The 23,017-nt window shown below is 42.3% G+C and overlaps 2 protein-coding genes across 12 annotated transcripts in view; both read left to right on the top strand.

Annotated features, from left to right (window-relative positions):
* The first annotated feature begins 187 nt into the window (after positions 1-187).
* On the top strand, positions 188-17,255 carry LOC110527915 (PHD finger protein 20). 8 transcript variants are annotated; one of them, XM_021609526.2, is made up of 18 exons: positions 188-332; positions 1,339-1,425; positions 2,870-2,970; positions 3,162-3,333; positions 3,477-3,561; positions 7,310-7,386; positions 9,122-9,827; positions 10,061-10,111; positions 10,212-10,481; positions 10,559-10,780; positions 11,011-11,109; positions 11,899-12,054; positions 13,020-13,201; positions 13,888-13,987; positions 14,155-14,350; positions 14,474-14,933; positions 15,163-15,328; positions 15,565-17,255. In XM_021609526.2, the coding sequence occupies exons 2-18, from the start codon at positions 1,396-1,398 to the stop codon at positions 15,705-15,707; spliced, it is 3,216 nt and encodes a 1,071-aa protein (XP_021465201.2). In that variant the 5' UTR covers positions 188-332; positions 1,339-1,395; the 3' UTR covers positions 15,708-17,255. The 8 variants fall into 8 exon arrangements, with proteins under 8 accessions (XP_021465201.2, XP_021465199.2, XP_021465203.2 ...); XM_021609524.2 differs by having other exon boundaries at positions 2,867-2,970; XM_021609525.2 differs by having other exon boundaries at positions 233-332; positions 1,278-1,425; positions 2,867-2,970.
* A 1,490-nt stretch (positions 17,256-18,745) lies between these two features.
* LOC110527914 (protein NDRG3) overlaps positions 18,746-23,017 on the top strand; it is a 67,430-nt gene continuing 63,158 nt past the window's right edge. For 2 of the 4 annotated variants that reach the window (XM_036983384.1, XM_021609523.2), the window contains exon 1: positions 18,746-18,912. The gene's annotated coding sequence lies outside the window, so the exon portion shown is untranslated. The remainder of the gene's footprint in view (positions 18,913-23,017) is intronic. The other 2 variants (XM_021609522.2, XM_021609520.2) reach the window with 1 other exon arrangement.

Genomic DNA, 23,017 nt, shown 5'->3' with positions numbered 1-23,017 from the left:
GTAAAATCGAGCACTATTCAAGAAACAATACCCTGCCAGCAATTAGCTATGTTAGTAATACGACGTAATATAGCCTAGCCTACTATTGATGTCAATGTGCCATTGGCTGTACATGTCATATTGGAAGGCCTACGACAAAGTAATTTACTTGTGTATAGCCTGCAAATAGCCTCTACCATGCATCTCTGGAACAGAAGGTATATTTAATACATGCGTAGTTGCGCGCCGGTAGTGCGAGTGCATCGAGAGAAAAAAAATCAACTGCGTGCTCTCGAATCAGAAGCACCACACGCTGCACATCACCATTGGAAACACAGTATCCAGAAATCAAGGTAACATTTGATATCAGTTTTCTGCACCATTTTAGTCATTATTATTTGAGACAGAATAGAAATATTTTATGCATCAATAACACAAAACATTGTGTAATCTGAATGCGGCATGACGCTTCTGCTTCCTAAACAAATAACTTGTAAAGACTTGTAATGTAGATTTGTTTTGGTTTGCGGATATCTTATGCTTGGTGTAAGGTTGACTCGTCATTGTTTCGGTGGCTTCAGGGAAGTTTAAAGTGCTCTATTTCCATGCCGTATTTACCGTAAGAAAACGTGTGGCCAGGCGTAGAGGCCCGATCCTCTTATGAATGACAGTCTGAATGGCCTGTAAAATGTCTCAAGCCCGCCCATATCAGACCGCTTAACCAATTAGCTTTATTCAAGTCACTAACAAACTACAGTGAAATATATTCAAGACTCCTTATAGAAAATCGGAAGATAAACTGTCAGAAACTAATCCATAAAAGGCAGCTTTTGAATTGTATAAAATCATATGCATCTAATGTAAGCCTTACTTTGGAGTGGATGCTGGGTGAATGCTAACGTGCAAGCTGCGCTGCCAAATAATGGAGAGAGAAAAACATGGCAATTTACAGGATTAGGCTATATTTCAAAATGTTATCGGCAACTAGCCTTCTATGGTTATGTTACATAGGTAATGTAAAGCCATGGACTATAGTAGGCCTATAGTTGAAGCCAAGGTCTAAGTTAAATTATTTTCACCCTCATCGAGTCTGTGATAAACAACTGACGTGTATTGCGCGTCATTGAGGTCGCTTCCGTGCGTTTAGAGCCACACTCCGCCAGAAAGAATTATGCCGTATTCGTTCATAAATGCTTCGTCAGAGTATGTGTTTATGGAACCTACATAACGTTGATTCATGTTATCCATGTATGTTACATAAGCAACTGGCCTACATAACTAGCTTAATCTAATTTCAGAGACCATTTGCATTGCTATTGTCTCCCATTGTTTCAATATGTGGAATGTTCGCCTGACCAGAAAACACGTGGGTTGCCAAGTAGTGTGAAGATATCCGGCTACTATTGTTGCATTTAAATGGAATATGCTCAAAGTCTCTACACAAAGGTGAGTTTTTCCTCCCGAAATTAGGCGAATGTATTGCAAAGATTTGTTTAGAATCGTGTGTTTCCCGGGATTTTAGTGATTGTGTTTGACAATGCTAGAGGATACAAAGTATTCAGGGCGCGAGACACAATGTAACGCTCTGCAATGGACCAGACAATGGACAATTTTGAGTAGCACAGATTTTGTTTGAGCATATTTAGTCATCAAAAGCAAAATGTTTGTCAATTTGACCGAATTGGAATTCAGTCATGAATCATCACACTGTGATCACTCCAGTTGGACAAAAGGATACAGAATAGACAGTGTCGGAATTTCTCATCGTGCTGCCCAAGTCTTTGAAAGCTGTCTGGCTCTTGACCTCGTTATTAGGTACTGGCTGCACAAAATTCTCGAGACAGGGATTAGACAGTATTGCTATAAAATAGATGGAGTAAGGGTTACATACAGATGCTTCAGAGGAAGGTTTGCGTGCTGTTATGAGATCTGAGGATTGCATTAAGCATATAACGTTGTGTTTCTTTGCTAAGTGTTTTCGTTGGATAAACATTGGAGCCTGATAGCCTAAATGACGGGGCAGACATATTTGCTATCATAAACGAATGTCAAGCCATTTTAAGGGTGTCAAGGGGGTTATGCCATCTTTGGATGAGCACCAGATTTAAGGGCCTTTCACATCGCTCATTATGTAGTACGACTTTGCTTAAATTCTTATTAAACGTCTATGTAGAGCTTATGACTACTTTATGGATGCCCTATAATGGCTTAAGTTGTTATTTCTTCGTTTTTATTTATTTAGATGATACACACTACAATGTTTACACCTATCTTTGGATGCAACAAACTAAGATTTTAGATATAGCTTAGAACTACATGGTGTCAACACACCTTTTAGACTAGGGGCTAAATTCCACTGTGCCTGCCAACATTTTTGCTCAGTCGTTGGTCTTTTGTAAACATTGTGGAATCCCTTCATGTGTCTACTGCTACAATACTAACTTCAGTAATTATCGTTTTTATTCCCCATGTGTCTACATACTTACAGTAGTTATTGTTGGGTACACACAGTATTGTGTTCCTGTATTTATTGAATAATTCCCTTTTCTCTCAGCCATATAGACAAGCCTCATCCCCTGTTCTCTCACCTCTCTTCCTGGCAGTCCTCTCAGCAAAATGACTAAGACCCTTAGCACCATTGTTTGCTTTCACTTTCCACCACTATGATTCATTATGTAACAAGTAAATGCTGATCAAAAGAAATTGAGAACTAACTAAATTCTCCACTGATTATGGAGTTGGACCTCTTTTGTATTTAAGCCAGTTCACTCTAATCCAGTCTCTAGACCAGTACGAACTCACGTTGGACCCCCGTCATGGCAGTTTTAAGAACTAGAAGTGTATGTGTGTCTGGTCTTTTAACCAAGTAGAATTGTGTGTCTGTCAGCAGGAGGTGGATGTGGGCATGATGAGCAAGACACCCCCTAACAGAAGAGGGATAACCTTTGAGGTGGGAGCAACACTAGAGGCCAGAGACACCCTCAAAAACTGGTGAGTCATGCTTCTGTCCCTCCATCACTCTCTCTCATTCTCAGTACAGTATGTCTTTATCTGCCTGCACTCTCTTTGTTGCTTTCCTCAGCTATTTTTCAGTCTCTTTGTCTTTCTCTCTGTCTTTCTGTTATCCAGTTCAGTTGCTTTGCTCCCATCTCAGTCACCCCTCATATATCCCCTGCTCCTAGGTATCCGGCCAACATAGAGAAGATTGACTATAGTGATGAGAAAATCCTGATCCACTACCGTCAGTGGAGCCACCGCTATGATGAGTGGTTTGACTGGACTAGCCCCTACCTGAGACCTGTAGAGAGAATCCAGCTGAGACGACAGGGACTGCTGGACGACGATCCTATCCCTGTAAGATAGGGACTAGATCCCTACTGATTGCTCTGCTTAGCTTTACCTGGTCTTTTGTTTGCTCCGCCTACTTCTATTGGATGTCATTTGCTCAGGCTGATACTGGATCCATGTGTGACACCTCCTTTCATCTGTCTCTTCAGGGATTTCATGTGAATGACAAGGTCCTCGCCAGTTGGTCCGATTGCCGCTTCTACCCTGCCAAGGTCTTAGCAGTCAATAAAGATGGTGAGTGGTTTGGAAGTACACTCGTATGCATATTGAAGGGATTTGTGTGTTCTGTGCTGCAGAATAGAGGACCACAAAGGAAATAAGTCTCTTGACATTTTTGTGTTTGTATCCTTGACAATTTTGTTATGTACAGTTGAAGTCGGAAGTTTACATACACTTAGGTTGGAGTCATTAAAACTTGTTTTTCAACCACTCCACAAATGTCTTGTTAACTTCTCTGGGATTTGTGGGACGCTAGCGTCCCACCTCGACAACAGCCAGTGAAATTGCAGGGCGCCAAATTCAAACAACAGAAATCTCATAATTAAAATTCCTCAAACATACAAGTATTATACACCATTTTAAAGATAAACTTCTTGTTAATCCAACCACAGTGTCTGATTTCAAAAATGCTTTACGGTGAAAGCACACCATACGATTATGTTAGGACAGCGCCTAGCCACAAACAACCATACAGACATTTTCCAACCAAGGAGAGGGCTCACAAAAGTCAGAAATAGCAATTAAATTAATCACAAACCTTTTTTTATCCCCAATTTCGTGGTATCCAACTGTTTTTAGTAGCTGCTATCTTGTCTCATCGCTACAACTCCCGTACGGGCTCGGGAGAGACAAAGGTTGAACGTCATGCGTCCCACGATACACAACCCAACCAAGCCGCACTGCTTCTTAACACAGCACGCATCCAACCCGAAAGCCAGCCGCACCAATGTATCGGAGGAAACGCCGTGCACCTGGCAACCTTGGTTAGCGTGCACTGCGCCCGGCCCGCCACGGGAGTCGCTGGTGCGCGATGAGACAAGGATATCCCTACCGGCCAAGCCCTCCCTAACCCGGACAACGTTAGGCCAATTGTGTGTCGCCCCACGGACCTCCCAGTCGCGGCCGGTTACGACAGATCCTGGGCGCGAACCCAGGGTCTCTGGTGGCACAACCCTTAGCCACTGCGCCTCCCGGGAGGCCCCCTAATCACTAACCTTTGATGATCTTAATCTGGTGGCACTCCCAGGACTCCATGTTACACAATAATGTTAGTTTTGTTCAATAAAGTCCCTCTTTATGTCCAAAGACCTCAGTTTAAATTGGAGCGTTATGTTCAGTAATGCATTGTCTCAAATAACATCCGGTGAAATTGCAGAGAGACAAATCAAATTACAGAAATACTCATCATAAACTTTGATGAAAGATACAAGTGTTATACATATGATTAAAGATAAACTTCTTGTTAATCCAGCCGCTGTGTCAAATTTCAAAAAGGCTTTACGGCGTAAGCAAACCATACTATTATCTGAGGATAGTACCCCATCAAACAAACACAGACAATCATTTTTCATCCCGCCAGGTGCGACATAATACTCAGAAATAACAATATAATTCATGCCTTACCTTTGAATATCTTCTTTTGTTGGCACTCCAATATGTCCCATAAACATCACAAATGGTCCTTTTGTTCGATTAATTCCGTCGTTATATCTCAAATGTCCATTTACTTGGCACGTTTGATCCAGAAAAACACCGGTTTCAACTCCCGCAACATGACTATAAAATATCTAATAAGTTACCTGTAATCTTTGTCCAAACATTTCAAAACAACTTTCCTAATGCAACTTTAGGTATTTTTTAATGTAAATAATCTATACAATTTAAGACGGGATAAACTGCGTTCAATAGCGGATAAAAACAAAGTGGAGCTTTCAGGTCACACGCCTCTAACAAACAGTACACTTCACTCGACCCTCGTTCTGAACGGGGCTACTTCTTCATTTCTCAAAGGAAAAACATCAACCAATTTCTAAATACTTTTGACATCCAGTGGAAGCGATAGGAACTGCAAGCAAGTGCCTTAGAAATCTAGATTCCCATTGAAATCTCATTGAAAAGTGAGTGACCTCCAAAAACAAATTCCTGGTTGGTTTGTCCTCGGGATTTCGCCTGCCAAATAAGTTCTGTTATACTCACAGAAATCATTCAAACACTTTTAGAAACTTCAGAGTGTTTTCTATCCAAATCTCCTAATAATAATAATAATATGCATATCCCAGCTTCTGCGCCTGAGTAGCAGGCAGTTTACTTTGGGCACGCTTTTCATCTGGATGTGAAAATACCGCCCACTATCCAAGAGAGGTTAACAAACGATTGTTTTGCAAGTCGGTCTACTTTTGTGCATGACACAGTCATATTTCCAACAATTGTTTACAGACAGATTATTTCACTTATAATTCACTGTATCACAATTCCAGTTGGTCAAAAGTCAACATACAGTAAGTTGACTGTGCCTTTAAACAGCCTGGAAAATTCCAGAAAATAATGTCATGGCTTTAGAAGATACCGATAGGCTAATTGACATCATTTCAGTCAATTGGAGGTGTACCTGTGGATGTATTGCAGGGCCTACCTTCAAACTCAGTGCCTCTTTGCTTGACATCATGGGAAAATCTAAATAAATCAGCCAAGACCTCAGAAAAAATATTGTAGACCTCCACAAGTCTGGTTCATTCTTGGGAGCAATTTCCAAACGCCTGAAGGTACCACGTTAATCTGTACAAACAATAGTATGCAAGTATAAACACCATGGGACCACACAGCTGTCATACCGCTCAGGAAGGAGATCCATTCTGTCTCCTAGAGATGAACGTACTTTGGTGCAAAAAGTGCAAATCAATCCCAGAACAACAGAAAAGGACCTTGTGAAGATGCTGGAGGAAACGGATACGAAAGTATCTATATCCACAGTAAAACAAGTCCTATATTGACAACATGAAAGGCTGCTCAGCAAGGAAGAAGCCACTGCTCAAAAAAAAAAGCCAGACTATGGTTTGAACTGCACATGGGGACAAAGATCGTACTTTTTGGAGAAATGTCCTCTGGTCTGATGAAACAAAAATAGAATTGTTTGGCCATAATGACCATCGTTTGGAGGAAAAAGGTGAACGCTTGCAAGCCGAAGAACACCATCCCAACCATGAAGCACAGGGGTGGCATCATCATGTTGTGGGGGTGCTTTGCAGCAGGAGGGACTGGTGCACTTCACAAAATAGATGGCATCATGAGGAAGGAATATTATGTGGATATATTGAAGCAACATCCGAAGACATCAGTCAGGAAGTTAAAGCTTGGTCGCAAATGGGTTTTCCAAATGGATAATGACCCAAAGCATACTTCCAAAGTTGTGGCAAAATGGCTTAAGGACAACAAAGTCAAGGTACTGAAGTGGCCATCACAAAGCCCTGACCTCAATCCTATAGAAAATGTGTGTGCAGAACTGAAAAAGTTTGTGCGAGCAAGGAGGCCTACCAACCTGACTCAGTTACACCAGCTCTGTCAGTAGGAATGGGCCAAAATGCATCCAACTTATTGTGGGAAGCTTGTGGAAGGCTACCCAAAATGTTTGACCTAAGTTTAAATGGTTTAAGGCAATGCTACCAAATACTAATTGAGTGTATGTACACTTCTGACCCACTGGGAATGTGATGAAAGAAATAAAGGCTGAAATAAATAATTATCTCTATTATTATTCTGACATTTCACATTCTTAAACTAAAGCGGTGATACTAACTGACCCAAGACAGGGAATGTTTTACTTGGATTAAATGTCAGAAATTGTGAAACTGAGTTTAAATGTATTTGGCTAAGGTCCCTCAGTTGAGCAGTGAATTTCAAACACAGATTCAACCGCATTTTTAATTTGTTAAATAATATAAAATCAAGCATCAACCTGATCCATCTGATCTCCATTTGCCCTCAGCATCTTACACCGTGAAGTTTTATGATGGAGTCGTCCAGACAGTGAAGGGGATCCACGTGAAGCCTTTTGTCAGAGAGGTGAGCTCTTTGTTTCCTTCTCTCACCAGGGACTGTCAATTGTTTCTAGCTGCTCAAATGGCACATACAGTGCCTTCAGAAAGTATTCACACCCCTTGACTTTTTCCACATTTTGTTGACACAGCCTGTTTAAAATGGATTAAATTTAAATTTTGTGTCAATGGCCTACACACAATACCCCATAATGTCAAAGTGGAATTACGTTTTTAGAAATGTTTTCAAATTTAATAAATGAACAGTTGAAATGTCTTGAGTCAATAAGTCAACCCCTTTGTTATGGCAAGCCTAAATAAGCTCAAGAGTAAAAATGTGCTTAACAAATCACATAATAAGTTGCATGGACTCACTGTGTGCAATAATAGTGTTTAACATACATTTTTATTGACTACCTAATCTCTGTACCGCACACATCAAATTATCTGTAAGGTCCCTCGGTTGAGCAGTGAATTTCAAACACAGATTCATCCACAATGATTAGGGAGGTGTCTGGTCGCAAAGACGGGCACCTATTGGTAGATGGGTAAATAAAAAATTAAAAAAAGCAGACATTGAATATCCCTTTGAGCATGGTGACGTTATTAATTACACTTTGGATGGTGTATCAATACACCCAGCCACTACAAAGATACAGGCGTCCTTCCTAACTCAGTTGTCAGAAATGAAGGAAACTGCTCAGGGATTTCCCCATAAGGCCAATGGTGAATTTAAAACTGTTACAGAGTAGAATGGCGGTGATAGGAGAAAACTGAGGATGGATCAGCCACATTGTAGTTACTACACAATACTAACCTAATTAACAGACTGAAAAGAATGAATCCTCTATAGAATACAAATATTCCAAAACATGCATCTGGTGTGGAATAAGGCACTAAAGTAGAACTGCAAAAATGTGACAAAGAAGTGAACTTTATGTCCTGAATACAAAGCGTTATGTCCAACACATCACTGAGTACCACTCTTCATATTTTCAAGCCTGGTGGTGGTTGCATCGTGTTATGGGTATGCTTGTCATCTGCAAGGACTACAGAGTTTTTTTTAGGATAAAAAGAAACAGAATAGAGCTAAGCACAGGCAAAATCCTAGAGGAAAACCTGGTTCAGTCTGCTTTCCAACAGACACTGGGAGACAAATTCACCTTTCAGCAGGACAATAACCTAAAACACAAGGCCAAATATACACATGAGTTGTTTACCAATATGACATTGAATGTTCCTGGGTGGCTTAGATACAGTTTTGACTTAAATCAGCTTGAAAATCTATGGCAAGACTTGAAAATGGCTGTCTAGTAATGATCAACACCAAACTTGACAGAGGTTGAAGCATTTTTAAAAGAACAATGTGCAAATATTGTACAATCCAGGTGTGCAAAGCTCTTAGACGTACCCCAAAAGACTCGCAGCTGTAATCGCTGCCAAAGGTGATTCTAACGTGTATGGACTCAGGTGTAAATGAGATATTTCTGTATTTCATATTCAATAAATATGCACAAATGTATAACAACATGCTTTCACTTTGTCATTATGGTGTATTGTGTGTAGATGGGTAAGAAAAAACCCAATTTAATTCAGGCTGTAACGCAACAAAATTTGGAATAAGTCAAGGGGTATGAATACTTTCTGAAGGCACTGTCTCTGTTCATATTGTGTTGGCTTGCCATGCAAAGGGTCACATTTCTGTGGGTCATACTTTGCCTTATTTTCCTCTCTTTTCATCACCTCTCTCTTCCTGGAACTAGAGAGGAGGAGGGAAGACTCGGTCTGCTGAGAGGAATGGAGTCAGGAAGCACCAGAATGGCAGAGAACGGAGGCCTCAGGAAAACATCCCCAAGAATAAAAGGGCCAGACGCAGTACCTCTGACCTGGAGGGAGACAGTGAGACCGAGGATAATAATGAGGTTGATGAATGGGACAAGAGGGAGGGACAGGAGAAGACCAAGAGGAAGGACGGTGAGGTGGACGTCACCAAAGAGAGTCCACCCGCGATTAAGCAGGAGGAACATACAGAGCAGCATGCAGGACTGAACGACCTCCGGGATCACATGACAGCCACTGTGGGCCCAAATGGAGTGAAGGTGGAAGAAGACCGAGGACAGAAGGTGGAAGAAGACCGAGGACAGAAGGTGGAAGAAGACCGAGGACAGAAGGTGGAAGAAGACCGAGGACAGAAGGTGGAAGGAGACCGAGGACAGAGTGAGGAGAGGTCTACTCATAATTTAAATGGAGGTATAAAAAAAGAGGTGGAAATTAAAACTGAGTACACAGTCCTGAGCTCACCAAATGAACCTAAGCCATCCACTGAGTCACCCAATCAGATGTCAACACTGACAGGGCCAGTGTCTATCCCATTACCCTCAGCTTTGTCCACCAATGACGGAGTGGAGCAGAAGGCAGCGAGCCAACCGGAGAGCTCAAAATCTGCACCACTGGACCTCCCAGTGAAACGTAAGACGACACCCTTCAGAAAATCACTATCCAAAAGGACTTATTTCCAAATAATGGAAGCTGTCACTGCAGTTGTATTTCAAGGTTCTGTCCACATTTCAAGTTGACAAAATAGTATAGAAGGTTTGAATATATTTATGAGAATTCTGAGAGAGTGAAGTGTTTTTAATTTGTTGTTGAATGTCGTCAGTCAGGGATTGTCAGTTTTATATGATCTTTGTCTTTTGTTCCAGCAATAAGGAAGCAGGGTTTTCACAACCCCAACAGATTCAGCAGAGAGCCATGTGAGTTCTCCCCCTGCTCTCTGTTAGATCAGTTTACATGTTTCTTTCCACTCCTAGCTGTTTGTCCATCCTCTCTTACACGTCTCCATTGTGTTTTCAGTGTACAGAGTGATCAAAAACCAGCCTCCCCCAGTCCTGTCCATCAACTTGGACCACAACCCGTTTAAATGCAGCGCTGTGGGTTGCACCAAGTCGTTCCGCAAGGCCAAGCTGCTTCACTACCACATGAAGTACTACCACGGAGAGGACCAGCAGCTAGAGGATGACCTCAGCCCCACCAGGAGTGTCCAGACCCAGGCCTCAGAGAAGCACCCCTTCCCTACCACTCTGGAGAGTCCTAAGAGGAGACGCACCATCTCTGCCTCAATGCGTGAGTGTAAAAAAAATGGCTGTAGATAGATTTACACAAAGGTTTAGTCATAATAATGTTTTTTCTATGCCTGGCAGACTCCACTGTGCACAGTCCTATCAGAACTCCCCCGTCTCCACGTAGTGAGGCAAAGACAATGAGCAGACGCAGGTCAGTGCCACCTGCTGTCAGCACAGAGCCAACACAGAGCCAGCAGCAGAGGGCGCTGCTGAGGGAGAAGAGCAAAGAGAACCAGCTGGACAGGAATGGCCAGAGACTGGTGGCGACAGAGACGTTTATGAGCAGTGGCATGGACTTAGGTGTGTATAAAATGGAGACGTGGAAAGATCTAAAGAGAGGTCTTAAATAGGTCAATAGATGGAAGCAAATGTGTAGGCATCTTAGCTGATTTCTGATCAGAGATTCATTTTCACTTTCTCTAAATGTGACACAACAGGAATATTGTGAAATTTGGCATGCTCTAGTGTTTGTAATGCGTTCAGGATCTAAAGCACTCTCTTAACTCTTGGGTCACTCTGTGTCACTCCAGGATTGGTGAAAGAACGAGACCGGCTGAAGGATAAGAAACAAACAGACTTCCTTCGCGTTAAACTGAAGAAAAAGAAGAAGAAAAAGAAGGCCAAGTCTGGTAAGAAGGGGACTCTAGTCACCCTACCGTTCTGAATGGGGCCCGTGTCCTGTTGCTCAGCTGCATGTGCAACGCTTCATTCAGGCCGTGGGAAGGCCCCTGAGCACAGAGCCATCCTGCATTCCTCTTGGTGTGGTAGGTGTAGGTCTGTGTGGGATTATCACGAAAACTACCTGTCCTCACTACTGGCCTATACCGCTTCATCAGTCAAATAGCCACTGCTCATTTCATTTGCATCAGCAGTCTTGTGCTTTTACCTCCTTTTTCACTGACCTTTAAATGATATGCACGTCTTCGGCTCATGTTTGGTTCATATAATAACACATTAGGCTAGGAAGGCCTTTATTATGGATTTTATAACCATCTCACTCATCTGTGAAAAGTCTAATGCTGACCACAAGCCACTGTGACACCACTATGTCTGTTGACCTAGTTTAAATTCACTCTGAGTGTGGATAACACTTGTTATAACACCTTTTAGGAGGACAGTTTATTTACTATGCACAATTAGACTATATTTACACTGTTTTGGCCAGTTCACCTCTCAGAAATACTCAAGTAGAGGTATTTTATGGACACAAGTTGACCATTTATGGTTTCTTTGTTATAAGGAAATATTCCCCTACCAATAATAGTATCTTTAGCTGTAAACATCAGAGGTCTGTTTTATATAGTGTTTGTTTGTCCCCACCCCCCCCAATAGATTATCACTTGTTTGTCCTCATCAGCAAGTCCAAAGTTGACATTTTGTTCTGCGTCTGCTTCCCCCTCCCTCCCCTTTATTAACAGAGTGCACAGGTAGTGAGGAGAATATTGACATCTCAATATTCGATCTTCAGTCCAAATTGAATTTTCCACTCAAATTCCCCCTCTCACACAATCACAAGCCTGAGTTATACCACTGCAGGCCCGGATACAACCAGTCAGAGCAGATACACGTGGATGGTGGGTATCAGTGTGCGTATGTTATGTGTGTGTGTCGCTCTCTCCCTTTTTCCATTATTCTTTGCCTGGTGTCAATCCAAGTCATTTGTCCTTGGCTTCGACCTGTATCTTTTCAATTCTGTATCAAACCGATGTTGCTCATTATTTTCCACACTTTCTGGCGTGAAAAGCAAACTAACTGTTGTCACAGTTGAGGACTGATTCTATGGTTTGATAGAATCAAGGGCCTTTTTCTGCTGCTATGGCTTGCTTTATACTCATTATTGTGCAAAATATGGTTTGTTATACGTCCAACCCACAGAGCTATGCATAAGGGATATACAGGTAACTGCCAAAATATAGGAAACAACAACAAAATGTCTTACTAGAACGTTGGGCAACCATGCGATTCCAGAACAGCTTATATGTGCCGTGGCATAGAGACACACACACACACACACACACACACCCTTTAAACCCCTATGCTCCTTTGAGAACCCTCTTAGAGTCACTGGGATCTCTTCTAGCCATGGTAGCCAAAATAATGGGCAACTGGGTATTTTTATACATGACCCAAAGCATGATTGGATGTTAATTGCTTAATTAACTCAGGAACCACACCTGTGTAGAAGCACCTGCTTTCAATATACTTTGTATCCCTCGTTTACTCAAGTGTTTCCTTTATTTTGGCACTTAAATGTACGTTAAAATACTGTTGATGAAATTAGCTATAGTTTCTTCCTATATTTTCTACCATTGTTGCTGGTGTTACAATATTCTCTTGATCAAACATGTCATTTGGATGTAAATTCTGTTATCTTCTGGGGACTCACATTGAGAAATATACTGTTTGGTATGAAACTAGCTCATGGAAGAAATATAGATGTCCATGTAGTATTGCAATGTTTCTAAAAGAGACTAGGGTCATCTTGACCAGGATTGTTTGTATTAGTTAACCTTTTCCATCCCTTGATTTCCCCTCCTAGATGAGGATAGCATCAGTGATTGGTCAACTGACAGCTGTGGGTGGAGTGATGATGAGCAGGGGGCGGAGCTGGACGTCACTACTCCACCCCTGAATCTGGGCTCTGTTGCCTTGGAGACGGGCGCTCAGGAGATTGTGCGTTGCGTCTGTGAGGTGGAAGAGGAAAACGATTTCATGATACAGGTGAGCTACCTTGGGGTTTTACCTGGCTCTAGCCCAAACCTCCCTCCAATACACATCAGTGAGACTGCGAGACTAGTGGATTCCTACCAACTCTATATATTTAAATCAATCACATTTGTCAAATGGCACCTAATCTCTCTGAGACAGATTCTGCGATTCTGTAAACCCAAAAATCTATCGCGACGGGATGGAATGCGTAGGATAACAAGCAGCAGTAGTTCAGGTGTTATGATAGTGATGGTTTGTCGGGACTTTTACCGTTGTGACTAGATGGAGTTAGGCCTACTAGATGGAGTTGGGACTACACTTATTGACAATTGGAGCATTTTAACTAAGCCTAAACCTTTTCCTAACCTTAACCTCATTCACATAACCTGCTACGTTAATTCTCCCAACTTGCCATGATAGTTCTAACCTGCTATGTAAACAAACCATCAGCCTTGACAAACCATTAGTATCACCACATCAGTGTTTGGGTTTTTCATCCCCGATTATTTGGACGTATCAGGGTTGGGGAAAGGCAGTCCTTAAACGTTAGTTCTGGAGTAAACCGAGATTAAATAGCACCTAACTGAAGGCCAAGCCCATCTCAGGCCAACCATTAGCAGCAGAGAGAAACCTTGATTTGCATGATTGAGTAGTTGATAGTAACTCTGCTCCCTGGCCTTGTCTCTCGTCTCCCTCAGTGTGAGGAGTGTCTGTGCTGGCAGCATGGCACCTGCATGGGCCTCCTGGAGGAGAACGTCCCTGACAAATACGCTTGCTACGTCTGCCGAGACCCACCAGGTGAGAGCCAGGAACACACAACTGGGATTACTAGTAAATCCATCGCAGGTTTCTCCACAGGCGTTTAAAAGAGGCTCACACTAAACTAAATAAGCCAATACAATTAACTGTAATTTTTCTGGATGTGTCTTATGATACCATGTGACCCTTCATGATCTTTGTTCCAGGTCAGAGGCAGAGCCTGCGGTACTGGTATGATCGTGATTGGCTGAGCAGGGGTCACATGTACGGTCTGTCCTTCCTGGATGAAAACTACTCCCACCAGAATGCAAAGAAGATTGCAGCAACACACCAGTTACTAGGAGACGTCCACCGTGTGGTGGAGGTGCTCAATGGCCTGCAGCTCAAGATGAGCATCCTACAGTAAGTAGAGGAATAGAATGGGAAAAACTATCCATCTATACACTAATATGAATGAATATCTTATACTCTTATGAAATGAGTAGAGTCTGTATGGAGTCTGAATGCCTGTGTGTGGCCCTGTAGTACCCAAACCCACCCGGACTTGCGGCTGTGGTGCCAGCCCTGGAAGCGGGCAGAGAGGCCCTGGAGGAGAGACGGCTCGGGGACGGGCACTGACGCAGCACCGTCTCCAGCGCCAACAGACGAGGGCTCAGAGAGGGACCACAAGAGTCTTGCGCGTGGGGGAGCAGAAGCTCTGATGTCAGCCGCCATGGAGAAGCTCAGTCGAGCCTCCTCTTCCGCCTTCTCGCCATACCAGTCGTTCCAGGACTCTTACATTATGAGTGAGCACTGCTACCAGAAGCCGCGGGCGTACTACCCTGCGGTGGAGCAGAGGCTGGTTGTGGAGACCACACGGAGGGGCTCTGAGCTGGAGGACAGCCTGAGGAGTACTGAGGACCTCCTGGAGAGAGAGCAGCGCTATGGAGGCATGCTAGAGACAGCCAGGCCCAAAGCCCACACACACCTGAACACACACACCAAGGTTAGTGCTGTTTCAGCCCACACACACCCCTGAACACTCACCCCAAGGTCCATTCTATTTCAGCCAGTGATGTAGTGGTAAAACAATAGGTGGGTATACAACTGTGATCGCTGGTCCTTGTTAAAAAACTAAAGCTTCCTATATTCTCTATCCATACATCCTGCATGAACAATACTATAGAGTGGTAGTCAACCTTATGACTGAAGCATCTTCTTTCCCATGTGTCCAGGGTTCAGATGTTGGTCGCTGGGGCCATGCCGAGGTGAAGATGGAGGGAGGGGACGGAGACGGCAGTAGCCAGCAGCACCAGTGGCAGATCAACCTGCTGGATCACATAGATGCCGTACAGGAAGAGGTCACTCACAGGATGGACTTCATTGAGAGGGAGCTGGATGGTGAGGCATGCCCTTTATTTTCTGTCAGCAAGTAAAGTGTTTTGTGATGCCACTGATTGTATATGTACAATGGGGAAAAAGAGATTTTAAAGCAAAACAACTCAAGACATTGTCCTCTTACCTGTCACAAAGGTGTAGCCACAATCAATACATCTACTGTATATTATAGGTTCCTCTCAGCTATGCATCTGACATGAGTGATTGACAGTGTTGTCTGTTCCATCTTTCCTCCTCAGTGTTGGAGAGTTGGCTGGACTACACAGGGGAGCTGGAGCCCCCAGAGCCTCTGGCCCGCCTGCCTCAGCTTAAACACAGCATGAAGCTGCTGCTAACAGAGCTGGCTAAGGTGCAGCAGATTGCCCTGTGTTGCTCCACATGAGGGAGCCAGTGAGCAGTGTGACATCCATATTCACAGACCAACACAGCACTCCCAAGAGACAATGCAGTGGAGAGCAGCCACTCACAGGTCTATCTATGGCATATGGGGGTTGGACTGAGGAGAAATGACCAGATAATTAAATGCAAATGCACTTTCAGTATACCGCAGACTAGTGGGAGCATTTCATGGCATGGGGTAAAATGCTTGAGGATGACAGTTGGTGTTCCTCTGTAAGGCCTCTAGTCTGTACAGGGAAAAGCCCACATAATGGAAATGTGCTGTATCGTGGTCATTGCAGTAGGTAATGGATGGAGTCAATACAAGAGAGAACAAACGGGGACAGTTTATGATCGGATGGGTTTTGTTGGTGCAAACCTGCATCATATTAATGCCTTGGTCTGAGGTTTTGTTTGAAGCTTGCTGTCATGCACTCCACAAATTGATGAGCTGTACTATGTATTCAAAGACCTCACCTGAACGTCTGATAGACACACTGTCAATATTCATAATGACAGCTTTTGGAAACACTGTCCTTGGAGCCATATTTTGCAACTCTTTTTTCCTGTCTCAATATTGTAAAGTACTTAGTCAATGATAATCTCGCATAATTATTAAGCTTATGTTTGCTGATCATGTGGATTGTTTTACAGAGCACAACCTTAATAAGGTTATAAATAGGGTGTGACAATACAAACTATATTCTTATAATGGCACTGTATAGATAAGATTAATCTTTCAGATTTTACGTAGTGAATTTTTACTTGGTCTGTATTATAGACACTGGAGGGACAGTACACAGTTTGATGACGAGTGACGTTTCTGGATTTTTGTTTTCATATTGTTTAAATGTGGTTTCTTTCCAAAGCTAATGTCACTTGTATTTTGTTGGATTCCGTGCATCTTCTCTTCTATGCTATTCACTCTCGTCTCGCGAGTTCCTGCCCTACTACTTTGCAGATGCATACCAGATCTTAGACCTGCAATAGGTGTAACATTTTAGCTAACCACCTCGTATGATATAGCAATCTGGTGCCCGACTGCAGTCTGACTTGGCACACAGCCATTGGTAGATGCAGTGCAACGCCTGCCCTGCACATCTAGTCGTGCAGGAACTCGACCTTTAACTTTTCTTCACTGTAGCCTTTGACTTTTGGCTTACTGCAAATGTTTGTGGAGATGTCTGCTACAACCTCAGCATTTTGTGTTCTGTTCTCAGTGGAAGACTTGTAACAGATCCACGATTTTCCTTTTCTTGTATTGTTTTATCTGTACTGTTTATTTGCAATATTTTGTATTTCTTGTGTAAATACATCTGAATGTTTCCTGGGATGACTTTGTATTGATGGTTATTTTTAAACATAGCCCTCCAAAGAGCCATACTGTACTAGTGGGTCAACCAGGTGAAGAATCAAACAAGATGGTGAAAAATTGCAACAGATATGCTGGTACATAAATACACTATCTCTCATTGATATATTTGGAAAGTATACAGACCCCTTGACTTTTTCCATATTTTGTTACATTATAGCCTTATTCTAAAATTGATTTTTTTAAAAAAATGTTTCAATGACAAAGTGAAAAAGGGTTCTGATTTTTTTTTTTTATGAATTAAATATTTTTTTTTAAACATACCTGCCTCCTGTTTCCATTGATCATCCTTGAGATGTTTCTACAACTTGGAGTCCATCTGTGGTATATTCAATTGATTGTACATCATTTGGAAAAGCACACACCTGTCTATATAAGGTTCCACAGTTGACAGTGCATGTCAGAGCAAAAACCAAGCCATAGAGCTTCGAGACAGGATTGTGTCGAGGCACAGATATGGGGAAGGGTATCAAAACATTTCTGCAGCATTGAAGGTCCCCAAGAACACAGTGGCCTCCAACATTCTTAAATGGAAGAAGTTTGGAACTACCAAGACTTCCTAGCTGGCAGCTAAACTGAGCAATCGGTGGAGAAGGGCCTTGGTCACGGAGGTGACCAAGAACCGGATGGTCACTCTGACAGAGCTCCGGAGTTCCTCTGGAAATGGGAGAATCTTCCAGGAGGACAACTACCTCTGCAGCAGTCCACCAATCAGGCGTTTATGGTAAAGTGCCCAGACAGAAGCCACTCCTCAGTAAAAGGTACATGGCAGCCTGCTTGGAGTTTGCCAAAAGACACCTAAAGGACTCAGACCATTAGAAATATTCCAAGATTCATTGGTCTGATGAAACCAAGATGTAACACTTTGGCCTGAATTCCAAGCGTCACGTCTGGAGGAAACCTGGCACAATCCCTACGATGAAGCATGGTGGTGGCAGCATCATGCTGTGGGTATGTTTTTCAGAGGTAGGGTCTGGGAGACTAGTAAGGATCGAGAGAAAGATTAACAGAGCAAAGTACAGAGAGACCCTTGGTGAAAACCTGCTCCAGAGTTCTCAGGACCTCAGACTGGGGCAAAGGTTCACCTTCCAACAGGACAATGACCCTAAGCACACAGCCAAGACAACGCAGGAGTGGCTTTGGGATCAGTCTCGGAATGTCCATGAGTGTCCCAGCTAGAGCCCGGACTTGAACCCCATCTAACATTTCTGGAGAGACCTGAAAATAGCTGTGCAGCGACACTCCCCATCCAACAAAACATTGCTTGCCTAGTAGGCTATAAATTATCTTTATCTATCCCTTCCTCAATGCATGTTTATTTTTCACCCTAATTTTATGAGGACTTGAAGGAAGCGGTCTTGCTGATCGCCACATTTTTACAGCTGGTCTGGAAATAGCCTACAACTTCAAAACAAGTCCGAGGTTTAGATTAAATCGAGTTTTTTTAACATGTTGCATCACCGCCTGTTTGTATTCTTATTCAATCAGTTGAGGATTGAAATTGAATTTTAAGCGCATAATCTCCGAGTAATGGGTCAATTCAATGATGATGGGACTGATAGTGTACACTACAGTTTTTAGACAGAATCTTCTCAGTTAAACCTCTTGGGGGCGTTCAAATTAATTGCTACTGCCTCCTCGTAGGCTATTGGTTGGCTGCTTCCCCTCTGTCTAGAACGCAATGTGTAGTTCCGCCCTGAGAGTGACATCGAAATACTCGTTGGAATAGGAACGCAACCAGGCAAAGAACAAGAACGTGCAGTTTATAACACCGGTATTTCACCAAAAGTCCAGAGGATTTGACGCATATCGAACGGATACGTATTCAATCCAAGCGGTAAGTATAGATCTTGACATTTTCTAATATTGCTATGCCAACAGCAGATGTGGCCATTGGTGTGGATAATCCACCAGTTCGCGGTGTATTCTTGATATAATATCCTATATTCATCTTCCAGCCAGTTCTAATGTAGGCCTAGGTGAGATCTGTGAGTAACCAAAATTAAACGTCACAATAGTGTCCAATGTAATTCACGATTCTGCGCGCGTTGAAACAAATGTAACAAAATGAGGTTAACTTGATAAGTGTCAAAATCTGCATGCGTAAATGCACATGAACTGTATTGCTATTTTATAGCTCAACAAGCCTATTCACTTTCATTGTTGCCTCTAACACGATTTGCTGCTGCGACAGTAGCCTCTGTAGGATATAATTTCCTGTTGAATAACTTACTTTTGTTTTACAGGTTAGGCACTTCATACTGTACGTCAATGGCCCGCCCATATCTATGTCTCAACATCGAACGATTAGGAAGGCGGTTGCTGAATATTTTGTCACGATCTCCGAGATAGAGCAATATAAAAACTACCTGCCCTGTTTCACTCTCACGTCTAGAACCGTTTATTGTAACATCAACGTTACAAAACATGATCTCGCTCGTAGTCTACTGAATTATATGGTTGCTTAATTAAGTAGACAATATTTGGCATATCCACGCTGTTATGCTGATGTAGTTGGCAACCAGTGGCGTGGAGAAATTAGGCTACATATCATTATTCTGGCACCACATGACATTGTCAGCAGTCACCTGGATAGGGTCTAAGAGACCAGGCTGGGATAGGTGAAGGTCACACAGGTGAAGCTGAACTGTAGGTCATTGGATTCAGGCGTGTAATCATTAGTACAAACCAGGGGTGTCAAACTCATCCATTGGATGGCCTGGTGTCTGATGTTTTCCCCCTTTCTTTTCAGTTATGACCTAGACAACCAGGTGAGGGGAGTTCCTTACTAATTACTGACCTTAATTCATCAATCATGTACAAGGGAGGAGTAAAACCCCCCAGACACTCGGCCCTCCATGGAATGAGTTTGACACGTGTGCTGCATTTCAAACTCATAAAAGACACACCCTCGTCTTATGACCTTGGGGGAATCCCCGTGACCATCTTGGTCAGTCCAAACAAGGGTAGTTTGCATCGTAAGCACCCGTTTCTGCGAGTGTACAATTATGTTCACTTCGGGGTCTGAAACGCCCCATAAATTAAATTCGTGATAATTGTACATCCACTAAGAAAAGTCAGCCGAAACTTACAACCACAACGTAAATATGGATAAGTCAACATACAAGTGGAAGTAAAAACAAATGTAAAAAGGGTAGAAATTGTACTACTAATGCACATGACGGCACAAACAAGTCTCGTAAATTAATGATGTTTGGTTAGCTTTTGGAAATTGTAGAAATAAAAAAAACTCTTCCTTCAGAAGCTCCAGTTATGCAGGCTAACCTTAGTTATCTAATTTAATTTGCTAGCTATCATACAGTAGGTGTATATTAATAATGATAAAGTTAATATAAGTAGACATGCAATCATAATTGACGTAGTGCATATAAAGCACCCACAATCATCGCGGGATGCACGAGTGATGAATTTCCGGGCAATGGAGGTTCATTTAAAAATCATTCCTTCTTCCCGCGCCTTGCCCTGCAAGTGTATACTCTTCAGACTAGATGTCGACCGATTATGATTTTTCAATGCCGATACCGATTATTGGAGGACAAAAAAAGGAGATACCGATTAAACATATTATGGGCTTTTGGATGGGTGTTCTTAAGGTGATTCCACAGGTTGGTGGTATTTTTTGATTTAGCCGTTGCTGACCCCATGCGTACATCTTTCTCACAAATAAGACACCTTGCTTTCCCTGGTGCCAATTCCATGTAATAGTCCCACACTGGTACTCTGCTTTTCTCTGCCATCTGTAAAACACACATAGCTCTGAAGTGTCAATGATACTGAAGAGTCTGCTTAGGAGACAAATACTCTCAACTGTTTGAATAAAAATAGAGTTTAAGTTAACTGCGATGAATGTTGAAAACAAAAACTGTAATTTCTATATGCAGGAAATCCTATTTTAATAACGGACATTGTAAGAATTGACTACCAAAGTGCGAGTCATAATTCCCATGACACCTTCTAGCAAAATCTGAAAAGCGGTTCCTTCATTCATTTATTCCATAGGATATTTTTAGATTCACTTAAAATAAGGTCTGTGTTTCGTGTCGGCTTACACCACCTTGCCAATTTTATAACGGTGTAGATATCCATAGGACAAGGTAACTCTGATCAATATTGGCTAAATATAAGCGAAGATAATTTTTTTGTAGAGTGGATTTATGAAAATATTTTGACAAACGTTACCTTATCCTAGTGAGATTTACATGGGTATCAAAACGCAGAGGCGGTTTAAGCCTGAACGAAACACAGACCTAATTTGAAGTAGATCAAGACATTCTCCATGGAAGACATGAACAGTAAAATAACGAAGGAACCCCTTTTCAAGTTCAGCCGCAAGTTATTACAGGAATTATAACGCGTCGACTATTTCTCTCTAAACCATATACCTTTGACTATTACGAGTCTGCTGCTTCCACCCTTCAATCAGACTGCTCTATCCATAAACTTAACTATAATAAACACACAGAAATACAAGCCTTGGTTTCTGGATTTGACCTATCACCTCGAAAACAAAACGTTTATTCCGTTCCGTATTTTATCTAACGGGTGGCATCAATGAGTCTAAATATTCCTGTTACATTGCACAACCTTCAACGTTATGTCATAATTACGTAAAAGTCTGGCAAATTAGTTCGCAAAGAGCCAGGCGGCCCAAACTGTTGCATATACCCTGACTGCGTGCAATGAACGCAAGAGGTGATACAATTTCACCTGGTTAATATTGCCTGCTAACCTGGATTTCTATTAGCTAAATATGCAGGTTTAAAAATATATGCTTGTGTATTGATTTTAAGAAAGGCATTGATGTTTATGGTTAAGTACACATTGGAGCAACGACAGTCGTTGATTGATTTTTATAAGATAAGTTTAATGCTAGCTAGCAACTTACCTTGGCTTACTGCATTCGCGTAACAGGCAGGCTCCTCGTGGAGTGCAATGTAATCAGGTGGTTAGAGCGTTGGACTAGTTAACTGTAAGGTTGCCAGATTGTATCCCCCGAGCTGACAAGGTAAAAATCTGTCATTCTGCCCCTGAACGAGGCAGTTAACCCACCGTTCTTAGGCTGTCATTGAAAATAAGAATGTGTTCTTAACTGACTTGCCTAGTTAAATAAAGGTGTAAAAAATAAAAATCGCCCCCCAAAAATACCGATTTCCGATTGTTATGAAACCTTGATATCGGCCCTAATTAATTGGCCATTCCGATTAATCGGTCGACCTCTACTTCAGACGCCATGAAAAGTCATCAGAAGTGTCCACTTAATTTGCGGGCTGAGGGGATAGGGTATGTCTTAAGTGTTTGGAATTCAGCCGTGGTCCAAACAGTTGCATTTTGCAACAGAAATTAGAGTTTATATTGGACAAATTCAGGTAGGTCACTCGTTTTATTCTGTTTTCTTTTGCTTGGTTCTGTTTGGTTCCTAGTGAATACACCCCAGGTGTTTGAATTCAGTTGGTGGGAGGGAGGGACTATTACCTGAATGACCTCAACAATGCCACATAATCAGAGGCGTGCATAGTTTACAAAATAAACACTGACATTCTTTCCAGTTGTTTTCATTCACAGCAGTGCTCCCATTACATGACCACTACAGGCTTTTGGTCAGTTTATTATGGTCTAAAGAGGCTTTAGCTTGACACACCAAAGAGAAACACCAAAATTCTACTTTAGACCAGAGATCATCAACTAAATTCCACCGCAGGCTGATCTTTTTTTCTTGAGTGGATGGTCGGGATCACGCGTCTCTTTATTATGCGTCGGAATACTTGGGGCAGATTACCAAAATTAAAGTCACTTGTTTTTACAGTCTTATGTCCAACAATGAAAATAAAATAATAACATTTTGCTCAGAAAACTTGGGGGACAAATAAAACCACCCACGGGCTGAAGGTTGGGGAACCCTGCTTTAGATGTTGTTATCATAA

Source organism: Oncorhynchus mykiss, chromosome 7 (assembly GCF_013265735.2).
Source record: "Oncorhynchus mykiss isolate Arlee chromosome 7, USDA_OmykA_1.1, whole genome shotgun sequence".
NCBI lineage: Eukaryota > Metazoa > Chordata > Actinopteri > Salmoniformes > Salmonidae > Oncorhynchus > Oncorhynchus mykiss.
Note: the sequence above shows the minus strand (reverse complement) of the source record. Positions and strands in the feature narration are given on the sequence as shown.

Excerpts from the sequence above, each read along its gene's own strand:
- LOC110527915 (XM_021609524.2), top strand. The coding sequence starts at position 1,396 with ATGGAATATGCTCAAAGTCTCTACACAAAG. Across the intron at positions 1,426-2,866 it reads CTCAAAGTCTCTACACAAAG|CAGGAGGTGGATGTGGGCAT; the intron begins GTGAGTTTTTCC and ends TGTGTCTGTCAG. Across the intron at positions 7,387-9,121 it reads TGAAGCCTTTTGTCAGAGAG|AGAGGAGGAGGGAAGACTCG; the intron begins GTGAGCTCTTTG and ends TCCTGGAACTAG.